At 43.0% G+C, this 17,865-nt stretch overlaps 1 protein-coding gene across 1 annotated transcript; it reads left to right on the plus strand.

Moving 5' to 3' along the window:
• The first annotated feature begins 8,365 nt into the window (after positions 1-8,365).
• Positions 8,366-12,267, plus strand: LOC130097527 (probable serine/threonine-protein kinase MARK-B). Its single transcript, XM_056264401.1, has 8 exons — positions 8,366-8,474; positions 9,496-10,029; positions 10,148-10,242; positions 10,470-10,520; positions 10,653-11,031; positions 11,142-11,318; positions 11,407-11,515; positions 11,985-12,267. Exons 1-8 carry the CDS (start codon positions 8,366-8,368, stop codon positions 12,265-12,267), a joined length of 1,737 nt encoding a protein of 578 aa, XP_056120376.1.
• The last annotated feature ends 5,598 nt before the right edge of the window (positions 12,268-17,865 follow it).

Raw genomic sequence — 17,865 nt, forward strand, 5'->3', positions numbered from 1 at the left:
GTGGGAATGACACGTTTAGCTGTATGATCAAAACAAATGCAGTATTAAGGTAAGAAACGAGCTGTAAACAACAGCCAACATTTTTCAATTAACTGACCAGACAAATCATTAATAATTCACCAGGCCTAGCATTGTAGCAGCTTGATTCTGCAAAACAACCTACAGGGGGCTTTGTACAGGAGGAGGCTCCGATTACACTGTTTCCAAAACACTGAAGAGAGATCAGAGGTTGGGATTGACTCTCACTATGTTAGCAAAACAATCTAACTTCTGCAGGGTCAGTGTTACAGGCTATATTAAGTGCCACATGGGGTTGGTTTCTGAATCCCTTTGCCACCTAGGACTTCCTGATGGCAAGAACGCTATACAGACAAGATATGGCTCAAGGAAACACTTTCCGATGAACCCTTTTCTCCCTCCAGTCAGTCAGACACATCTGTCCAGTATCCAGGTACTAATGCAATACAGCACAGAAATCAGTGTAGTACGGGATGGGCAACTTCGGTCACTTTCCTGCGGAGTTTAGCTCCAACCCTAATCAAACACACCTGAACCAGCTGATCAATGTCTTCAGGATTACAAGAAAGCTACAGGCAGGTGAGTTTTTATCAGGGTTGGAGCTGACTTCTGCTGGACAGTATCCCTCCAGACCGAAGTTGCCCATCCCTGGTGTAGTATAAGTTGCACAGTGCCAGCTTCAGACTAATGTATAAAGTATATATTTGGATATATTATCATTGACGTGCTGCAGACAGGACACCAAAGACAATGCAGAGCTCATCGCAAAGAGACTAACCAAAGGTCTCTTCTGCAGTTTGTACACTGCCACCTGCTGCATGGCTTCTCAAAGCACACAGGACACGTGGAAAGTTGTATATGTTTTACAGTGTCTTCAGCCATTTCCTGAAAATGGCAGGGTATTCCCATAGACAGTATAAGAAGTATTCCACTAGCTTGGAACAGTCAAGGTAAAGGTCCGTGAAAGTGATTCTGTGCCTCTTTGGGATGGCCCCACGAGGCTGAACCTTTTTTTCTTTTAATTTTAACTGAAACTTTGTCACCCATTTTAGCTGATAATGGGTAGAAAACTATTTTCCATAAAATAGGTAAATTTTTTTACACCCTACGTAAATCTTACTAATATGTATGAGTGCTATAACAAAACCATGCAAAAAATGCAAACTTTTGCCACCAGTGTAATAAAAAATGGCTTAAATATGCTTCCTTTAAAATAAAATGCAATAAAAAAATTATAATATCCTCTTCAAAGTAGGGGTGGGCGATATGGCAAAACTTTTTTTTTCAGGAAAATCACGATTCACCATTTTATCACGATTCTTTTTTTATGTCGGTTTGTGACTGAGTGACTGAGCATTACAGCCAAAATAATGTCCCTATTTTAAAAACAAAGCCTTACGAGGTAACAAAATATAAATAAATAAAAATGGCAGACATTTAGTGCTTTATTTTTTCAGCTACAGGTGTATTTAACAGTAGCATTCAAGAAAGAAATTAAATGAACAAATATAAAAATAAAACGAATCGGTTACCTAACGTAACCTCGGTTCTCTCTAGATGAGGGAACGAGTATTGCGTAAGCTAGCTTACGCTGCGGGAAAGATTCATCTTTGCTGAGAATTTGAAGCCAAAAAATTATTTCATAATTTGTATCCATTGACAACGCAGTTCCTCTGCGGCAGACCTTGAGCAGGCTAGCTAGCGGCTCATTGGTTCGCTCAGAGAGAACTGCTTAAGCCTATGGGAGAGCGGGGCTGAACCCGCTGCCAATGAGAAGCGCCCGCGCGCTCATTGCGTCATGGCCCGCCAGAATGGGCGTGGCTATGGTGTATATAACAGTCTCTCCCAGGCTTATATGTTGATTTATTTCAGCGTGAAGCGAAACGCTAGTAGCGCAAGCACGGCCGGGAACGCAATACTCGTTCCCTCATCTAGAGAGAACCGAGGTTACGTTAGGTAACCGATTCGTTCTCTTACGAGAGGTTCTCTCGTATTGCGTAAGCTAGCTTACGCTGCGGGAACACCTGGTCAACGCCGTGCGCGCTATGAATCCACTCATGAATCCCGGGGAGATACCGGGGGATTCTTAACGTGGAGTGAATGTAATATGAGGCCGGCAGAGCGGGCACATGAAGTGTATACATAAGCATCTAAGGGGAGCACAAGGGGCGAACCGGTTGTGTGAGGGACTCCCAGTAATGCAGCTTCTTAGGGAGCTGATCGTTAGACGGCTAGTACTTTTGCCTGCAAGGCGGGAACTTCCAAGTTGTAAAATCTGACAAAGGTGGACGGGGAGGCCCATCCCGCGGCCACACAAATGTCATGAGTGGAAATTCCACAGGACCATGCCCACGATGAGGCCATGCCTCTAGTGGAGTGAGCCCTGATGCCCAGAGGGCAGGGCAGGCATTTAGATGCGTAAGCAGAGGCAATCGCGTCCACTATCCATCTAGACAGCGTCTGTTTTGAGGCGGCCAGACCCTTTGGTGCGCCCCCCAAACGACACGAAAAGGTAGACACGCGGCAGCGCGCGTGGTATACAATCTCAGGGCCCGCACCGGGCAGAGGAGATTGGCGTCGCGCTCACTATCGGATGAAGGTAGAGCCGATAGGGAAATAATCTGAGCCCTGAACGGGGTACCAATCGCCTTCGGGACATAGCCATGCCTAGGTTTGAGAATGACGACAGAATCATTCGGTCCAAACTCAAGACACGCGGCGCTGGATGAGAGCGCGTGAAGATCCCCCACGCGTTTTACTGAGGACAGAGCCGTCAGAAAAACGGTTTTGAGCGAGAGGTATTTTAGGTCCACAGACTCGAGCGGTTCGAACGAGGGTGCTTTCATAGCTTCGAGAACTATAGAAAGATCCCAGATAGGAACCGAAGGGGGGGCGCGGAGGGTTCATCCTCTTAGCTCCTCTGAGGAAGCGGATGACTAACTCGTCTTTGCCCAGGGACTGAGCGCGTCGGGGTTCAGTGAACGCCGCGACGGCTGCCACGTAAACCTTGAGAGTGGAGGGGGACCTGCCCTTGTCCAGCATCTCTTGAAGGAAAACAAGCAAAGACGGCACCTCGCACGACCGTGGGTCCAGATTTTTGTCGGTGCACCATTTTGAGAACACAGACCATTTAGATGCATAGAGCCTTCTCGTGGAAGGTGCTCTAGCCTGTATGATAGTGTTTCTTACTCCCTCTGGCAAATCGACGAATAGTCGTTGATCACCCATGCATGGAGCGCCCAGCGCTGTGGATGGGGGTGCCAGATCGTGCCGCGAGCTTGAGAGAGGAGATCTGCTCTGACTGGGATGGGCCACGGGGCTGTCTGTGACAGCTGAGTGAGCTCCGGAACCCAAGTCTGACTCTCCCAGCGCGGGGCTATTTGAATTGTGGTGGGGCGCTGTGGTGGGGCTCTGGCAGGAGGCTCGCGAGAGCGGCCTGCGGAAGAGCTAGCGCGGCGGGGCAGAAACAAATTCATGGCCTGAGTGGCTTTCTGGACCTCGGAAAAGCGATCGACGATCCCCGTGACAGCAGATCCAAAAAGGCCCGTCGGGGAGAGGGGCGCGTTAAGAAACGCGGCGCGCTTAGAATCTCCCATGTCGGCGAGCGTGAGCCATAAGTGTCTCTCGGATACACAAAGGCTGGCCATGCATCTCCCCAGAGCTTGTGCGGCGGCTTTAGTGGCGCGAAGGGCGAGGTCCGTAGCACTTCTCAGATCCGTGACAGCGGAGGGGGGGGGTTCTACCGCTCTCGGCCCACTCACGGATTATATCGCTCTGTAGCACCTGGAGGACAGACATAGAATGCAGCGCCGCGGCGGCCTGACCGGCGGCGGCATAGGCGCGAGCATGAAAGCTCGAGGTCGCTCTGCAAGCTTTCGAAGGAAGCGTGGGGCAAGAGCGCCATCTAGCAGAGGGCGGGCAGAGGTGGGCGGCGACCAAGTCCTCAACGGGCGGCATGGCTGAATAACCTTTTTTGGCGGCTCCGTCCACCGAGCGCAGCGAGGCGGAGATATCGGAGCGGTTTCTGGCCGAGAGTGGGGCATTCCAGGACTTCGTCAGCTCTGTGTGAAGTTCAGGCAGGAATGGGGCGGCCCGGTTGCACGCGGGGGTCGAGCGCCGATGAAAAAAGCTGCCGTCCATCCGGTTCGGGGCCTGCTCGGGTGGAGGAGACCACTCGAGACCGAGGCGTTCGACGGCCTGTGAGAGGAGGCGCATTAGTTCCTCCTCTATTCCGGCGCGGATCCCCGCCGACTCTCTCGTGGATCCGAGAGATGACCATTCCTCACTGTCTGACGCGAGCAGTGAACAGGAATCCTTCTCCTCCGCGGCGTCATCGGAAGCGACAGAGCGGCCACTCGGCGGCAACTGTATGTCCGGCTGGGGCGGGGAGGGAGAGCGGGAAGCGGGAGGCGGCGGCGGCGGCCCGCATGGTTCCGCAGGGGGCTCCGGCGGCCTCTGGGCGCGGCGTTTCTTCTTCCGCGGCGAAGAGAGAGGCGGCGCGGGAGCGGATTTAGCCGCCAGAAGTCGTGCCCGCAGGGACGACAACGGCAGGCTCTCACAGAAGTCGCATCCTCCATCAGCGAGGGCGAGTTCCGCGTGCTCGAGTCCCAGGCAGAGAGCGCAAATGACATGGCGGTCTCCGTCCTCGAGAGGAGCGCGGCAAGAGCCGCAGGCGAAGCGAGGCATCTTTAAAAAGACGCTCGCGCTCTTTTAGATAATGAGAGAAGGATACAGTCGTCGGATGGCGCTAGCTTGCAGGGCGGCTGAAGGTGGCGAAGACGGCCGGCTTCTTCAGGGTCCGGGAGCTCGCTAGAGTGATGCCTTCTCGACGGCGACGGCTTTTCTCAAGTCAGCAGAAGCGTGTAGCTCGCTGAAGATGAAATGAATCAACATATAAGCCTGGGAGAGACTGTTATATACACCATAGCCACGCCCATTCTGGCGGGCCATGACGCAATGAGCGCGCGGGCGCTTCTCATTGGCAGCGGGTTCAGCCCCGCTCTCCCATAGGCTTAAGCAGTTCTCTCTGAGCGAACCAATGAGCCGCTAGCTAGCCTGTCACGCCCCCAGTTTAAGAGCAGTTTTTTATTTTGTGAGTACATGCTTTGCCTTCACAAATGAAATACTTTTGCATTTAAAGAAAGGCCTTTTTGAACTGCGTTTCTATTATTTACACACTTTATGAAATTTTAATGTTTTCAATCTAATGCTTTTACAATAATTGACTCTTTGTGATGTAGTCATACAAATTATTAACCAATTGCATAACTCTTCCACTCTAAGGGATATTTTTGAATTCCACCTGAATTTAACACACCCAAATTTAAATATTCACCCTACACATGTAGGAAATTTAAAAAAACTGGTGTCATTGTACAGAAAACCCTTCAAATTGACTAAATCAGATTGCAATACTTCATAAATAGCACCGTGTCTGTTTAAAATATTACGATAAACATAAAAAATAGGCCTTGGACATTGGTGGAACATGATTATTTAAACATTTATAGACCAATTTAATATAATTAAAATCAATAAAACTGTCGAAGCCCATAAGCTGATGCTTTGTTAAAACATCACAATGATGCCATCTGATAGGTTTCCGGTCCATAATTTTTATTGTCTGTTTGTAAATGGAGAAAACTGGAATTCACGCTCGGCTCGCACCTTCTGTGAACATAAAGCCCTAAAGCTTACATTGATTAGATTTTTTTTACACCTTGCCTGGGAAAACAAACGAGTGTTGTTGTGACGGCGTCGCTCTTTATTTGGGCACACTTTTCGCGGGGACCTCAATGGTGGGTACGGCCCTGGTTATGAGAGGATCATTAGATGTGCAATATATCGGGAGACATATGGAGTGGGTCAGACATGATTTTGACCACTTCATTAAGTTTTGTTTTGCATAAAGCCTTTCTTTAAAGTGAATTTCGTTTTGTATAAATTGTATCTTAATTTTAATTGGTTTCATCAACCAATTGCCTAGATTTAATTTGAGAAGCAAATAGCAGACATAGGCTAATCAGGACATGTGGAGGAGCCGGCGCGATATTGCGTTGCACGTGAACTCTCATAAACAACTCAAACACACCTAGGCCTGTATAGAATGCTGCATTAAACAATTTCGTAAAAAAAAATCAATCAACCCCATCGTGGATTCTAAGTGATCAAGGGCTTAGCACGCTTAGCAAGTAGTGGGCACTAATACACTACAGTGGGCCGTGCATGCATTTTTTAGCATAACCTACCATACTTGTATCTTTACAGAAACATTTCCTTCCGCATAAAATAAATGTCATTTTTATTTATTTTTATAAAAAATGTATAAGTGTGATACTCATCTTGTTCTGATTGTTATGCTGTTCTGCCTAACTTTTGTGTTTTGCAATAATGGAACCATGCCATTAGTCAGATCATCTTTAGTGCCACCTTTGTATTTTGTTTATGCTCTTCCAGCATGCCAGCAATCATCTCACACTGCAAGCTTACTCTAATCTACGACCTTCAAGCTTATTTTTAGCTCTTCCCACACAACCTCAAAAGCGCACTCATCCACTCTGGTGAAACGATGAATCTGTCAAGCAAATTGTCTGATCTAAAAAAGGTGCAGAGTACATATACATGTGGCAGCTGCCTTTCCAGTATGTACCTCAAATAATTGTTTAGAGTGTTGCTTCATAGTATTTTAACTTTATCTTACTTGGAGAGATAGAGTATATTCTGTATGGGCTAATTTTCTTTGCTGGGACTATGTTCTTGTGGATTCTACCCTGAGGAGATCTTGTTAATAGGCCCGTTGACCCTGTCAGAGACTGCTGATGTTAGAAACTCTCCAGAGCAAAACCACTGTCAGCTTTCAACAGACTTTTTTCTTTTGTTGTAAAAGCTTAGATTACATGAACATACACGTTTCCAGGAGCAAAGATGTACATCTCATATCTTTGTATGTGTGTGTGTGTGTGTGTGTGTGTGTGTGTGTGTGTGTGTGTGTGTGTGTGTGTGTGTGTGTGTGTGTGTGTGTGTGTGTGTGTGTGTGTGACTAATACATTTCTATTTTTTTTATTTTAAAACAAATGTTAGTGAATGAGAGTATTTATTCATTTTGTGCATTCGAATATGCATTTTGCTTTGTGTAAACCAGTGCTTATTTGTGTTCAGGCATGTGTCTTTCAGGTATGACTGGGAAGTATTTGAGTTTTATATGTCCCAGTAAAGCCATGCTAAATGTAATCATGTCTCAGAATTTTTTTTGACCAGCTGCCCTGAAAGTATTGTTCTCCAGAGCGTCACAGGAGGGCAGTGTTCATCTGCTTTTCTACTCCTCCACTCTAAGCTTGTGAGGTGTGTTGGCATGACAAGAAAATCCTGTACTTTATTTCAGTATTTTTCTCTGAGTATAATTAGCCTGATATTAAGGTGTACTCACACTTAGCACGGTTGCCTTGTACCGTCACTGTTTGAAGTCGATAGAGTCAGCAAAGTCAATTTTGAGAAAAATCGAGTTAAAGTTTTCTGAAGGTTTCAAAACAAAATCACCTAGGCCTACCTTAAAATCCCTGGTAATAACACCAAATGTGGCACACTCCAAATCAAAACCACATATCTATAGGAATTTCTTTTTTAATATTTTTTTTTTCATGATACCACAATTGTTTTATTAACATTTATTTATTTTAACATCAGCCTATTTTCAGACTGTACCGCACGGATGATTTCCCCCCACTGTGTAGCTTGTAAACTTGTAAACTTCTTTCAGGTATAAACATCAAAGCTGTAGGTGCACTGTAAAAAAAATATTGTTGGTTTAACTTAAAAAAATGAAGTAACCTGGTTGCCTTAAAATTTTAAGTTCATTGAAATGGAAAAATTGAGTTAATACAATGAAGGAGATTGATTTAATCATCAGAAACTCAAAATATTATGTTATCTGAACCACATAAATTATTTAAGTTGATTTGACAAAAGAAAAAATTTTGTGATTACAAATCATGAACATATTTTTTTTACAGTGTGGAATATGGCACTAGTGAAATTTGATTATATTATAATTTATCATTCCGAAAGACCACATAAGACACTGGTTTTGTTATGTTTTGAAAACTTTGCTTTCACTTCTGCATGAGCCCTTCTGACGTCACGAACAGAATTATGTGACAGTCGCGCGCGAGAATATAAAGCCGCGAAATTCACTTGCTCGTTGATTTAGTAGGTTCGGTGTTGACGATACAACTGTGTTATTATGGAACTGCCAATTTGTCGTGCAAGTGCAGCGTCAGATAGGCAGAGTGTACTCGAACTCAAATTCGCCCCCATCACGGAGGAAAAACATTCCCATCGGCTTGATGAGATGATTGTTGAGGCTGGTGAGGTAGATTATGGCAGGGAGGCAGGGAGACAGGAGACTAAGAAGTTATACCAGAGAACTGTGGCGGAAAGATCCCAGAGCCATATTGATGGTAAAATCACATGACCATGTGATTGATTTGAGTTCTTAAAAAGCCTCTTCACTGTTTGCATATGATACAAGTAGCCTATTGATGAATATGATTCTTCAATTAGTGTGACTCTTTTGTGTACAGTTGTTTTTCACACACACACACACACACACACACACACACACACACACACACACACACACACACACACACACACACACACACACACACACACACACACACACACGTTGTGTTTTCATGTTTTATGGGGACTTTCCATTGACATTTATTTTTAGATTGTAAAAAAAACCCTGTACATTCTATCCCCATACATTAAACCATCACTGAACATTTTCTACATTTTTACATTTTCAAAAAACATCACTTAGAATGATTTATAAGCTGTTTTCCTCATGGGGACCAAAAATTACCCCATGCATCGACCTATACAGCAGTGTTTCCCCTAGGATTTTTAAAACAAAATCAGTGTCTTATGTGGTCTTTCGGAATGATAAATTATAATATAATCAGTTTAAGGTGAAGTGAAACTAGTAGTGTCGCGGAGCGGGCGTGTTATGGATACGTGGTGTAAATTATTTAGTAATCAAAAAGCATGTCTAAATTGAAATCATGAAAATTATACAATTATTAAACTTATACATTTAAAAAAAAAAAAATTCTCACGCAAATTCGGTGTTGTGTTTTTTTCTGGTAATCAAATGAAGACAAATGAAGATAAAACATTAATTTAATTTATTTTAATCATATGAAATTAAACAACATATTGTAAACATATTGTCATGAACTCACCAGGCATTTTAGAGTGACTATTTATTAAAGATCAGAAATTCAATTAAATTGTAGTTTTTTGATATGATCATGATCTGTGGTTACCAAACCGACCAGGACTGATCAAACCAGTCAGTATTTAAACATTTTACTTCAGAAACAAATCGATTTACATCGTTTAGAGAAGTTTTTTTTTTTTATCAAGTAAAAATTGCACCTTAATGAAGAAAGTTTGTTTTTATCTGCATTTCAGATATTCAGGAAGCTCCAACCAGTATCTCTGAAGCCCTCCACAATGCTGAGGCTCAGCTGGAGCAAGAAGTTCTGCAACCTGCAGTCCTCGACACGCCAGTGCGTTCATCAGCAGATGATGACACTGACTCTCCAGCGAGTTTGTCAGCGGATGGTAACCTTGACTCTGGAGTGAACTCCCCAGCACATAACAACATTGACTGTGCAGTGAGTCTCACAGTAGATTCGGAGATTAACTGTGCAGTGAGTCCCAAAGCAGATTCAGACATTGACTGTGTAGTGATTCTCACAGCAGATGAGGACATCAATTCTGCAGTGAGTCTCACAGCAGATGAGGACATTAACTCTGCAGTGAGTTTCATGGCTGATGAGGACAATAACGCAGCAGTAAGGCTCACTGCATATTCTGAAAGTAACTGTGCAGTGAGTCCCAAAGCAGATGAGAGCACTGACTGTGCAGTTAGTCCCAAAGCAGATGAGGGCACTGACTGTGCAGTGAGTCCAGCAGCAGTTTCAACAGAAAAGCAGAACAAGGGTAAGTTTATTGCCATAACCCAAAACAGCTGTAACATTTATTTAGGTTTTTCATAATTTTATTCACCATTTAGATCAACTACTGCTAATGTCAACTTCTTTTACTTTACTTTTAATAGATCACATTTTCTGGCGGTACAATTTCGGTGACAAGCTGGGTAAAGGTGGATTTGGCTATGTGCAGAAAGGAATTCGCATCAAGGATGGTCTTAAGGTTGTTGTTTTTTTACTTACACTATTTTACAGCAAGCTTTTTAATGAATCTTATGTTCACTGTTTAGAGAACTCCGCCTGTTTAAACTTGCAGACTGACCAAACATGCTTGGTTTTAATTCCTTCTTGGTATTTATATTCACCAAACGTTTGTGTAGGATTTACGACTGAAAGGGAATCGCCTCTCTCTGCAAGTGTATTGTTAATGTTTTTTTGTTTTTAATTCAGGTGGCTGTGAAATGTGTCCGAAAGACACCACGTACGACATATATCAGCACTGTAAGTAGACTGCACTCTCTTATTTTCTCTTCTCATTTACTGTTTTCAATTTATAACATCTTATATTCTTGTCAAACTGCCTTTGTTAAGTCCTTATTTGTGAAATTAACCATCATATTTTCTTTCTTTCAGCCTTTTCACCCCAAACCCCTTCCTTTAGAGATCGCCTTGGCAGTTATCGCCAATAGGGATCCCTGCTGTCGGAATATAATTCAGGTGCTGGACTGGCAGGACGACCCAGACCGCTACATCATGGTCATGGAGCGCCCCTTACCTAGCATGGATATGAGTACATTCCTGAAACTCAACAGAGGTGTCCTTGATGAGCACACAGCACGTCACATAATGCAGCAGGTTAATTATGCTGCTAAAGTTTGCTGTTATCGGGGCGTCTTCCATCGCGACATCAAGCTAGAAAACCTGCTTGTGAACCCGAGCACGCTGGAGGTCAAATTAATCGACTTCAGTTGCGCGGACCTCATGAAGGATTCTGCCTACGAGTCCTACTGTGGTATGTATTATGCACCGCTTTGCTAGCAAATAAATGTACTCACTCAAATGCATCTTCTATATAGTCAAATGCTTGTGTTATAAACATCAGATAAAATCTCTTTCCTCCAGGCACAATGCCATACTTCCCCCCAGAGTATTTTGACACGGGCAGGTACCATGCAAAACCCGCAACAGTGTTTTCACTAGGGGTGCTCTTGATCAGAATGATCCTTGGACGTTTTCCAACAGCCAACGAAGTGTACCACCTCATCAACAACGACTGGTCCAGATTTGTTGTCTCACAAGGTGAGATGTTAATCAAAGAACAAATGGTTAAAGATAGCATGTTTACCGTTTAAGGTAATAATCAAATTTCTCCCATCTTTTTGCACAGAATGCTGCAATTTCATGCAGGCTTGTCTGCAGCGTCATCCAGATCACAGGCTTCTTCTGGAGCATATGCACTGCCATGACTGGTTTTTGTTGGTCTTGCCTGATAATCAGTCACATAACCAGAATGCATGTAATCAACATACACGTCATCGTTGAGAAGTATGTTTATACTGTATAAAATATGTTTTCCTGTGTTCAAAGAATTAAAATCAGTTCTTTAAGAATTTTGCCTCATTTAAGGCATATGTCTTTAAATGTTGTTTTTTAGTGTGTTGATAAAGCTTGTTTATGTTTTTGTTTCAAATCACTGCATGGAGAAAAGAAGAAAACGGCCACGCAGTTGTTAAATCTCTTTAGTCACTGAGCGGTTAAAGTGATTGCTGTTTCTTCTGAATCTGTTCTGGTCCTTGTCTTTGCCACTTCAATCCAAGAGCTGGTGCCTAAGGTCATCCCAGTCCCTCAGCTCCTTGTCTCGACGCTCAGAGGATCCTGTGAGTCTCAGAAACCACAGCAGTCACACTGCTCACTGTCACAGGCATCCCAAAGGTTCCTGTTGTTGCAGCTCCTTTTTTCCTGTAGCTTCAGAATCCACTACAATATCAAAGATTCCTTTCACAGCTATTTCCAGAGCTCTGTCATGGCCGCCCTACATGTTCCACTCATTGCTGATCCAGTTCTTGTTCTGGCTCTTCTGGTCTCCAAGTTTCCTGTCATGAACGCAAAGGTTCATGTCATGACCCCAGCCAAAGCAAGTCAGCCACAGTCCCACAGCTGCCTGTCTCATCTTTCCCAATCCCAAAGGTTGCTTTCATGGCTGCTACAGAGGTTCCTGTTGCTGAAGACCCTCAATCCATCATACTAGCACAGAGATCCCAGCAATGGCCATAAACAGGATTGACAGACCCAGGGTCAGAAAACAGATGGGGTCCAGAAAACAATCTGCAGGCACAGGGAATTTACAAGTGCGATAAATAAAATTAAATAAATCAATTCTTTAACTGTGAATAATTGAATAATTCAAAAATTAAATGTGGCACTGTTGTTTATTGCATATTTAACTGATATTTTTTATGGAGTAATTCTAAAAATATATAAATAGTTGAACCAATAGAAAATAAATCAAGTTGTTGGTCCAAATTATATTTTAAATGGAAACATCACTTTATTAACACATCAACAAAGGATATTTGTTGAAAATACATTATGTAAACTCTGAATACATTCAAGAAGTATTTTGCACAACAGGATGTCGATGTGGTGAAGAAAACTTGCAAGTACTACATGGATTTCTTAGGTTGAAAACCTACGTGTTGTAGTCGAGTCATCAACTGTCGAGTCTCGAGTCCCAGTGTTCGAGTCCGAGTCCAAGTCTGAGTCACCAAAGAAGAGTCCGAGTCGAGTCCAAGTCGAGTCACCATTACTTGAGTTCAAGTCCGAGTCGAGTCTCGAGACCCCAGTGCCTACATGTCTCCACTCTGGCACCTTTAAAGAGCTGATAGAATTTATAAAAGAGGTTCTACATTGAACAAAAATGACACCACTGTCACGATTGCAAAGGGAGTTTATTTACTGATTTGACATACACTTCAGGCACTTTTTCTTGCAGCTAGAAATGTGTATGATATCACTAGAATTGCCTTTGACCTTAGTTCAAATCATTGTCAACTAGCTGTGGCACGATTATATTTATTTAATTGTTTAAATACATTTTTGGATGATCAGTCAACTGGAATGGATAAAGAAAACAAAAAAGAAAGCCTAATTGGACAGAGGAGGAGAAATGCTTTCTTCTTGACGAATATGGTAAAAGAAAAACAATTGTGAAAATTTTGAAAAGCAAACTAAATCCCAATGTAACTGCGGCAAAAAAAAGAAAAAAAAAGAAAATGCAGTGCTATAAGCAGTTGTAACACCGCAGGTAAAGAGTGGTTGCGATGTGTGACATAGTCAAGGTCGCCTTCTAGTTAGTTTGTCAGCTAAAATAAACATAATTGTGTTATTGTATGATAAGCGGGATTAAGCGTTGAGCGCGTCCCGACTTTGGCTCAGCGCCAGCCATAGCACAGTTTAAATCTGGCAGTTATGTCACGTCACTGTACATTCGCTCCTTAGTGGTCAGCTCAGCTGCTGCAAAGTGCCAGTCGATAGAGATTTTGCTATCGTCGTTAATATCACTGTATGTAAAGAAGATATTTTGAAGAATTTCGGTAACCAAACAGTTGATGGGCCCCAAAGCCGCGTTTCCACTGCCGGGCTAGGGCCGGGCCAGGGCTAACAGCGTGCCGAGCCGAGCCAGTGGCCTCGGGCCTTCAGCACCGGGCTTGCGTTTCCACTGCCGGACCAGTAGCCCCGCAGCGCTGCCCTAAACCCCGCCCCTAACACGCCTTTCTGGATCAAACGTCATACATACAACCCAACCCATTTCAGCGGATATTATGAATTCGTTTATTTTTTAAGTTAGGAACATAGCATGTATATTAACTCACCGGCCGTGGCTGCAATAGTGTCCCGATTGTCTCGCGAGTTGTCACTAACAGAGGGACGGTGACCCAGCACACCGTCCATCAAGTCGAACCATGGAAAGTTCCTTTTCTGAGCTCCGCTTTGTCCATTGTGCGTTTTAATCGCCTTGAACAATACTGCGCCCGCAACTTTTTTATTTTTTCCTGAACTTGAAGCGTTGCTCGCTGCATGCTTACCTTAGAAAGTTCAGCATCGATGTATTTTATAACGTCCTCGTTTCTTCACACGCCGTCAAATTGACGTTGTACCCTTTCTTCTGCCCAAATGCTCAGAAGAGCTTTGCAGCGATTATTTTGCGCGATATAAAAAAGTGAAATGTGCATCTTGCTTCAGATCATAACGTTCCATAACACCGATAAACTCCGCCTTTTACCTTGACCACGCCTCTAGCCTGAGCTGGCCCGCTTTGGCCCAAGGTATTCGATGGGCCAGAAATCCTGGCCGTTGGCCCCGAGTAAGCCCCGGAAGTGACAGTGGAAACGCGACTGGCCCTGGCACGCACTAGCACGGCTCGGCCCTGGCCCGGTAGTGGAAACGCGGCTAATTGACTTCCATAGTAGGCTATTTTTTTCCCCCATATTAAGGGGGAAAACTGTTTGTTTACCCACATTCTTCAAGTTATCTTCTTTTGTGTTCAGCAAGAAATAAATTCATACAGTTTTGAAACAACTTGAGGCTGAGTAAATGATGACAGAATTTTCATTTTTGGGTGAACTATATCTTTAACTCTACAATAAGTAAATCCACTTCACCAGCTAATTACTCTTCGACAGCAATGCTATAGAAATATACAGAGCTACCCCAAAAACAAGACAAAATTCTAAAGATGGCTGCACGCTTGTTTCTCGGGTGCATATAAGGTCTTTAGAGAAAAAACTATTGCAACTTCCGTTTCATGCTGACTTTAAAGTTGAAATGAGAAAGATGCAACCAAATGAGTTATGACATCTGTTATCTGGAATATGTCAATATTAATCAGTGAAATAGAGAAAACAGCATAAAAAGTCACAGGAGTGGCATAAGTTTCCCATTTATATAGACTCCCTCATATGGTTCTGGGTCGATATTACAGTTTAGCAGTTGCCAAACCTAACATGACCAGTTAACACACAAAACAAATTATATATATTTTTTAAAATAACGATCTGTTTTTCTCTATTGATATGACTGGTCATATCATACCATCTGCTGGTCATATGCATGCATCAGGTCACTGTTTTGCATCCCTATAGACAACAGGGGGCTCCACAGACACACACACACTGAAGGGTGTCTTCTCTCATAAGCCCAATGCAATTGTGTGGTTAGGCTGTGTTTCCACACACATTATATATCACTTTATAATAGTGTTTTAGTGGGCTAATAATGCATAGTCAGATTACAGTTGAGCGTGATTTCGTAAATTGTGGATACATTTTTAATGTGTGATGAGAACTTTTTAAATATTTTTTAAAAATGTGTGTGGTGATGGAAATGACAAGGTGGTGGTGGAAATGACAGGGTGTTGTGGAAATGACAATGAATTAACGTGAATGTATAGAAACAGTAGAGATATTTATTAGAAAAATTCTTAAACTTATCACACTCATTAAACTCAATTCACAAAGTCATTAAACATAACCACACCTGTTTTTAGTGTAGTGCTGAGTATGATGTATAAAACTGATTTGTCTCACAGATGAACGGTTACAGTGCATACTAATATAAATATATTCAAAAATGAAATCAATTAATATAAAAGTAATATAATTATTACTTATCCGGGGCCCTACCCTCCGGGCCCTGGCTGCGCCTAGAAATTCTATCCATAAAAATTATGAACAGAACCGGTGACAAAGGGCAGCCCTGCCGGAGTCCAACATGCACCGGGAACAATTCTGACTTACTGCCGGCAATGCGAACCAAGCTCCTGCTCCGGTTGTACAGGGACAGGACAGCCCTTAGCAAACGGCCCCGGACCCCATACTCCCAGAGCACCCTCCACAGGATGCTGCGAGGGACACAGTCGAATGCCTTCTCCAAATCCACAAAGCACATGTGGATTGGTTGGGCAAACTCCCAAGCACCCTGGAGAGGGTATAGAGCCGGGACGAAAAACCGCACTGTTCCTCCTGAATCCGAGGTTCTACTATCGGCCGAATTCTCCTCTCCAGTATCCTGGCATAGGCTTTCCCGGGGAGGCTGAGAAGTGATCCCCATGTAGTTGGAACACACCCTCCGGTCCCCCTTCTTGAAAAGAGGGACCACCACCCCGGTCTGACAGTCCAGAGGTACTGTCCCCAACCGTCACGCGATGTTGCAGAGGCGTGTCAGCCAAGACAGCCCCACAACATCCAGATAATTGAGGTACTCAGGGCGGATCTCATCCACCCCTGGTGCCTTGCCACCGAGGAGCTTCTTGACTACCTCGGTGACTTCAGCTTGGGTGATGGACGAGTCCACCTCCGAGCCCTCAGCCTCTGCTTCCTCAATGGAAGATGTGTCGGTGGGATCGAGGAGATCCTCGAAGTATTCCTTCCACTGTCCGACGATATCCCCAGTTGAGGTCAACAGCTGCCCACCTCCACTGTAAACAGTGTTGGTAGGGCGCTGCTTCCCCCTCCTGAGGCGCCGGACGGTTTGCCAGAATCTCTTTGAGGCCAACCGATAGTCCTTCTCCATGGCCTCACCGGACTCCTACCAGGGGCATATAGCCCCTCCACCATGATAAGGGATATATATATATATATAAAATCATAATATAAATATAAAAAGTATTGCAATACATTATAATATAAAAAGTATTACACAAATCTACTTTTGCAATCCATATTAATTGTACTTTTTAACCATAAATGTAATTTCTATAACAGAGGGCAGTGTGGTGGAAATGACTGTGGTGGAAATTACATTTCTGTATTTTTTTTGTGAAAAAATGGAAGATAGCTTCACTGATTAGCTTTGCATTAATACTTAGCATTTCATGTATGCAAAATACTCTTATTTAACTTAAAATCTTTAGCTTTTTAAAAACACACTTGAAGATACAGCATGTTTGGAAATGACGTAGAATAAATATATCAACTGATAAAGCAATATTTACCTTGATTTTTCTTCATTTGTTATTGATGAAAATTTAAATTCCCTCCATGTCCAACATGTGCTCTGATGTCACTGAACATTTCCATAGAACCACCTAAACAATCTTTCACACAAACTTTTTAAAGGGACATTACAGTGTTGTGGTGGAAATGACACCAATACTGTGTGGCAGCTATATTTTATATAAAAAGTAATATTGATATTGTCTCACATTAAATACTATAATGTATTTTAATTATTTTACTAGAGTGCTTAATTCAGGTAGATTAATAGTTACCAGATAAGTCATATTTTTAAACTGTTTTTCATTGTCTGGGTCTAAAAAGTCTGGGTGTGCGACAAGGAGAAAACAGTGATTTTGATTTTGAGGTTGAAAAGTATGAAAAAATCATAATAGAAAGGTAGTGAAAAGTTTTTAAGGTGGTTTTATTGTTAGTTTGACAAAGAAAGAGGAATTTGTCCAACATGTATTTTTTAAAATATGACCAGAACATAAAAATCACCCTTTTATGAACCATTTCGCAAAAACGTTAACTTCGAGAGTTAAAACTAGAAGTGAAATGCTGAAATCACAAACAACAACACACATATACAAATAATACAATGCTAAACAGCATGATGTAGCTAACATTTAAAGAACACAAAAACCAGAACACCAATGCCACGCGCTCACAAGTGATGATTCAAACGATTCTTCTTCTTGAACCCGTTCATTGAAACGAACCGTTCGGACGAGCCGAATCTTTAAAATGATTTGAACTTCGTATGGCTCAGAAAGGTGTGTTTTCTACTTCAAGTTCGAGAGGATTGAAAGGCGGAGTTAAAACACTTCAAACAAACCATTGCCGCGACGCCG

Source organism: Rhinichthys klamathensis, unplaced genomic scaffold (assembly GCF_029890125.1).
Source record: "Rhinichthys klamathensis goyatoka isolate OS25496 unplaced genomic scaffold, OSU_Roscu_1.1 h1tg000221l_1, whole genome shotgun sequence".
NCBI classification, from domain to species: domain Eukaryota; kingdom Metazoa; phylum Chordata; class Actinopteri; order Cypriniformes; family Leuciscidae; genus Rhinichthys; species Rhinichthys klamathensis.

Bases quoted from the DNA above. Each gene is read 5' to 3' on its own strand.
- LOC130097527 (XM_056264401.1), top strand. From the start codon at position 8,366: ATGATTGTTGAGGCTGGTGAGGTAGATTATGGCAGGGAGGCAGGGAGA. The intron at 10,243-10,469 runs GTTGTTGTTTTT...TTTTTAATTCAG, and splicing joins GCATCAAGGATGGTCTTAAG to GTGGCTGTGAAATGTGTCCG. The intron at 10,521-10,652 runs GTAAGTAGACTG...TCTTTCTTTCAG, and splicing joins GTACGACATATATCAGCACT to CCTTTTCACCCCAAACCCCT.